Consider the following 6,302-nt stretch of genomic DNA (forward strand, 5'->3'; position numbering starts at 1 on the left):
AAGCCGGCTAGTCTGGGATGACGTAACATGATAATAGTGTGGCTGTCCTGAACGAAATTACCTACATAAAAAAAAAAAAAATGATGAGTGTTTCACCGCCGTTTCTTTTATTTCGTAGCAACGAAACAACTGCTACATTGGACGCTTGTGGTCTGTTTCGTAGCATGCCCATCCCGTAGTATGCCTCTCATCAGATGGGCGAGAAGAGACACAGTACTTCCCGTTTAGGTGCTGGGTCAACACGAGAACACCAGAAAGTAACCCGTTGAAATATTTGCAATCGAAAATCGAGTACAAATTTACTTAGGTATAATTTTTATGTACTTACATATATGTTCATTTTATTTCTATTTTTACAGGTGGTCTATTCCTGGTGGAGACAAACATACAGCAGAAGAAGCGGAAGTATTTCAAGGAGTCCCAGACTCGGTTTGAGATGGAGCAGGAGACCAAAGCCTGAGGACGATAAGTACAAGCTTGTAAGATATAACCTTCAGTAAGCTGAAACCCAAGTTAGATGTGAAAAGCTGCTTCAAGCTTGTAAAGATGTGTCCCCACTCCCCACATAGTTGTCGTCAAGGCAGTGTACGATTTCAGTCGATATCGATTGATGGCGTCGACTATGTGTGGACACACCTTAAGATATAACCTTCAGTAAGCTGAAACCTAAGCTATGTGTTAGGTATTGTACCTAATTTATCAAACCAATTGCTTCTTGTATTGTGTTCGTACTAAACTTACTTATGGTGGATTTCACCAACCTTCTTTTCAGCCCCTAGCAGCCCGTTAGCTTAACAGTCCTGTTAAGCCAATACAAATCAAATGGAACTTAACAGGCTGTTAGGTTAACAGGCCTTCTAAGGACTGAAAAAATATTGGTGAAATCCACCCTTATTGTTGAATTATGTGTGTCCACACATAGTTGTCATCGAGGCAGTGTACGGTTTCAGTCGATATTGATTGACGGCGTCGACTATGTGTGGACACACCTTAAGATATAACCTTCAGTAAGCTGAAACCTAAGCTATGTGTTAGGTATTGTACCTAATTTATTTTCTATCATTTATCAAGCTAGGTATCAAGCAGGAAAAACTGGCGGAAAGAGAAAGGACGATAGAAAATGGCAGGAAAGGTGGAACACCACTGATAAAGGAGCATGGACCAGAACCTTGATAAAAGAAATAGGTCCATGGACAAACAGAAAATCTCTTGTATTGTGTTCGTACTAAACTTACTTATGGTGGATTTCACCAACCTTCTTTTTAGCCCTTAGCAGCCCGTTAGCTTAACAGTCAAATGGAACTTAACAGGCTGTTAGGTTAACAGGCCTTCTAAGGACTGAAAAAATATTGGTGAAATCCACCCTTATTGTTGAATTATTTTTTATATTGCTCGATTTTAGATTCCATTGTAAAATAATAGTACAATGCATTAATTTGTTTGTTGCACAATTTGTTACTAGTAATGGGCCAAATTGTTCTTCTTTTTTTTTTTTTTTTTCTTTCGCTATTTATAAAAGCTCAAAACTATATAGTGTTCGTGTTAATTTAGGCCGGGCTTCTCTTCGAACTCTTGACGTTCGCGCGCCTCCCGGCACGCTTGATTCCCTAGGTGGCTGTCTCCCCTTGATATTATGTTTCCAATTTTATCTCTACACCTAATTCAATTCAATTCAATTATTTTTATTGTCCAAATACATGATAGTATGTTAACAATGTTTATACATAATACAATTAGAAACACAAATATATATTAATATTAATATATCTATATCTAATTACAGTAATTTTTTTTTTTAATTTAAACAGGTCCTGATTATTGTTCCATAAAATGTAATGTTATTACCAATCAAATATATAAGACCTTGTTTAGACTGCGAGAGTAAAGGGACTTTTCAGTCCTATGCTGGTAGTATAAACAAGTGCTGGTCTATTCTATTCTAAAATATTTGTCCATTACTAATTCAAATTTGTCCATGACTACTTTCATTCAGTTTTGCCCATTACTAGTTTTATTTAGTCTAAATGGGAACTGACAGGCGTAACAAATCTCTTTTGGATTTAACATCACAACCACAAAAAATTTTTGTTCCCTGTCTGTCCCATTACAAATTATTTTAGCCGTCCACAGATTACAATATATCTTGTAATCTCATTTCTACCATGAATCTTAAATATTTTATATCTACATAATTATGTCCTAAATGAATCTTGAATATTTGATATCTGCATAGTTTTGAATCTTAAATATTTTATATTTATGTAATTAATTAATCTTAAATATTTTATACTATCCATATGTATCAAATGAATCTTAATTATATTTAGTTATTAAATGTATCTTTTATTAGATTTATTATTGTTTAAAAGATGTCTATTGAGGCAATTACTTTATTGTTTTCTAACAATATCCGTCCATTTTATTTGATTTTTTAAATGTGTATTATTTTTAAGTCCATTACAATATTCCATTTGTTTTTAAGTGCCTTATATTTATATCGCTGTAGATCTGTTTATAATGATGATCTTTTATAATTTCTCATACAGATCTGTGTATTATGGTTAGGTTTTTATGTCACTCACCACAAGTATACCTACATTATATTAGGTATACGATATTATCAATTTTTCTTATTACTTCAAATGTTTCTAGTTTCTACACGGTTACTTTCACTCGAATTAAATCGAAATAAAATCTTATTTTTAGATTTTTTCTTCTTTAAAAATGAAGAGATCCGCAAAAATATGTCCATGTATACAGTCCACTTCAACTGGGAAGTCCGATGACCTTTGGGTGCGCACTCGTCAAAAAATAGCTCGTTGATTAACAAGTAAGCATGTGTGTTTCCACAGCATTCTCATCACAGGGATGAAGTGTGCCGGAACAGTGGGTGCTGTCGTTAAGGACAAACACATCACGATTAATTCCATGGACAGCTCATTTGACATGGACGATATTCGGGTAGGTGACCCTATAAATTAAGAACTAACAATAACTGGACAGCTCATTTGACATGGACGATATTCGGGTAGGTGACCCATCAACATCATCCAAGTAAGCGCAACTGATCTATTCTATGTTTCAGTGTCAAAGGCAATCTCCGAGACGTCCAGGTCAAACATTTGGACTCTCTTCGCTTTCACAACCTCAGTGTAGACCTCCTGAATTTGACCACCCGGTATGCTGTCCTGTTTGACCATGATTTGGTACTGACCGGATTGTATCAAGTGCAGGGCGAGTTTGTGGGACAGAAACTCGAGGGTGATGGTGTATTTGAGTAAGTATTAGTTGTTTTATTGCTACGAAATAAAAACGGCGGTGAAACACTCATCTAAAAAAAAAAAAAAAAAAAAAAAAAAATACCAGCCTAGTTAGCTGAAACCTACAACAATTAATGTATAATCTCCTAAAGATCTGTGGAATTGAATTGAACTATAGCTATGGGTCAATTCAATTCTGGGAGAAATCTCTGTTCGTGAGGGTTAAATGTTGCAACATAATTATTTATTTCACTAAGAATCTTCAATAAATAAAATTAATAAAATTCAAAGAAAGTTGAGAATTTTTTTTTTTTTTGCAACTTTTTTGTTTTGAATAAACTTCTTTTATTCGATAAATTTTGATCTGTTCGACCAATTCTGTGCCTTGAAATATGTTGAAAACCTTGTTTTTAAAAATCTACTTTATTCATAGAAACTTGTAATATTGTATTATTGCCTTATTTTGTATGTAGTAAAAACTGATCCGCCATCAGAAAAGTTAAATAAAAATAATATACCTATAAATAAAAATATATCCTTGTGTTTTCCTTTACTTCTATCATTCGTTATATCACTTATTTTCAGGGATGAGATAGGGAGATATGTGAGTTGTTGTTGTTGTTGTAGCGGCTTTAGCTTTCGCCGAATGGCGATAGCAGAATAAAGAAAAGATGTCTTTTTGTATCTGCTATACGAGGGAGATATGTGAGTAATTTATCTACTCCATGTCCTCTACATAAGTATTCTAATAAATAGGTAGGTAATATAGGTTTTGTGTATAGGTAAATAGGTATTCTAACTGCAGGCAAACATAGCGGAAGTTTTAATTTTAAGCCACAACACACTGGCCTTTTGTTATCCAATCAAGACCTTGCATACATTTTTTCAACCTCATTATTTCATATCAGTATATTCGTTGGCATTGGCAGTCTTTCATAACAGAACTAGGTGTCTAATGCCGACCGCCAGCCTAGTTAGCTTCGTTGGTAGCGCGTCTGCCTTGTAAGCCCTAGGCCGCGGGTTCGATTCTCGCCCGGGGCGGATTTCATCCCAAACAGATAAGGTTCGTTCTCGGAACAGCTGGCTTTCTCCAGTCCTGTCTTCCTTCTCTCTTCGATTTCGGGACGATAAAACCTTAGCAGTTACAGTTCCCTGTATCAAACCTATTTAAAAAAGCGACCTGCTAGGTATATGCGATCGTGCGATACAGTAAGGATGGTAATATGAATCCTGGCATCCGGACTGTTGGGTTACAATGGTTACAGGTTACAGTTGAAAATCCGCGTACTCTTCAGTACCTTCCCCTCAAAGAGGTTTGATAGAGGGAACTGTAACTGCTAGGGTCTTATCGTCCCGAAATCGAAGAGAGAAGGAAGACAGGATTGGAGAAAGCGCTAATAGAAAGTAAAAATTGTTTATTAGATATTGTTTATTTTATAGAATAGAACATTACCTTAGAAGTTTAGATTAAGCTTAGGATAAGAAATTATTTGTAAAAAAATTGATACCAAATAAAACATACCTATACCTATACCTTGTTTACCTTGCTGGAAAAGGACTGAAAAGCCTCTTTACTCTTACAGTCAAACCAAGTTCTCTTATACCTATTTTTTAATAGTTGTGTTTTTGACAAATTTTGTTTAAATACAGTTCACAATGATGTACAGCTCTTTTTCCAATCAAATACCTAACTTGGTTCTGATTGTTTAAAATACAAGGGTCTGAACTCTAGGTTTATTTAAGTTTTCAACTCAGTTTCTCAAAATTTAACTGTTATTTTTCTCTCCCTCCAGCTACAATATTCTGTGCCATGTTGGTCCTCTTGTTCTTCTTATGCTTCACACCCGATCACAAGAGATTTGTACAGTTGACTCTGGTCATTGGGTCTACACTCACTTGTGCTGGTAAGTAAAGTAACCTGTTAAACTATTTGCACTTCTTGAAAATTGAGAACCCCACCAACAAGATATATTTGACTGGGCAAAGTGACTGGACTACGTTTAAACTCGAGAGTTTTACATTAATTGGTTTGGAATTTTGGATATTTGTTCCACCATAACTCGCAATTGTCTGGTCCGAAATTTGGTACACGAGTTAATGAGATCAAGGCACGTCGATCTTTGAAATTTGGGGTCCCAGAACTGAGCGGGGCCGATTTTATACATTCATACGTACAGTCGTCTCAGCTGGGACAAAAGAGTCTGAGCGAGGTGTACAGTTCACAGAACTACTAGTTATAATTTCTTGAACAAACAAAGGCAGAAGAACCAGTGTGAGAATCCCAATATTGCATTACTTTTTGTTTGTATCTCGACACCTCTCACACAGTCGATCCGGTTTTGATAAAATTTGGCAAAAAGGATTACCTAGTATCGGTGCAAAGTTATTTGGACAAAAAAGAATAGCTTGTTCACGGTATATGAATTCCAATAGTAATAAAAAGTTTATGTTTATTAGGACTTTATTTATAACTAGGAGCTCCACAGTGGTTTTAGAACACCTAAATTCCATGATAAAGGACTTCACTGTAACTTCACTCTGGTCTTTAGTGCAAAGTTATTTGGACAAAAAAGAATAGCTTGCTCAAGGTGAATTCCAATAGTATTAGAAAGTTTATGTTTATTAGGAGTTTTTTTATAACTAGGAGCTCCACAGTGGTTTTAGAGCACCTAAATTCCATGATAAAGGACTTCACTGTAACTTCTCTTTGGTCTTTAGTGCAAAGTTATTTGGACAAAAAAGAATAGCTTGCTCAAGGTGAATTCCAATAGTATTAGAAAGTTTATGTTTATTAGGAGTTTTTTTATAACTAGGAGCTCCACAGTGGTTTTAGAGCACCTAAATTCCATGATAAAGGACTTCACTGTAACTTCTCTTTGGTCTTTAGTGCAAAGTTATTTGGACAAAAAAGAATAGCTTGCTCAAGGTGAATTCCAATAGTATTAGAAAGTTTATGTTTATTAGGAGTTTTTTTATAACTAGGAGCTCCACAGTGGTTTTAGAGCACCTAAATTCCATGATAAAGGACTTCACTGTAACTTC

General features: G+C 35.2%; 1 protein-coding gene across 1 annotated transcript in view; it reads left to right on the forward strand.

The window, feature by feature from the left end:
• The first annotated feature begins 5,058 nt into the window (after nucleotides 1-5,058).
• LOC103518756 overlaps nucleotides 5,059-6,302 on the forward strand; it is a 15,777-nt gene continuing 14,533 nt past the window's right edge. The window contains exon 1 of the mRNA XM_026830473.1: nucleotides 5,059-5,164. Coding sequence (XP_026686274.1) covers nucleotides 5,071-5,164 — 94 coding nt within the window. The 5' untranslated portion in view covers nucleotides 5,059-5,070. The remainder of the gene's footprint in view (nucleotides 5,165-6,302) is intronic.

This window comes from Diaphorina citri, unplaced genomic scaffold, assembly GCF_000475195.1.
Source record: "Diaphorina citri unplaced genomic scaffold, Diaci psyllid genome assembly version 1.1 scaffold2345, whole genome shotgun sequence".
NCBI lineage: Eukaryota > Metazoa > Arthropoda > Insecta > Hemiptera > Psyllidae > Diaphorina > Diaphorina citri.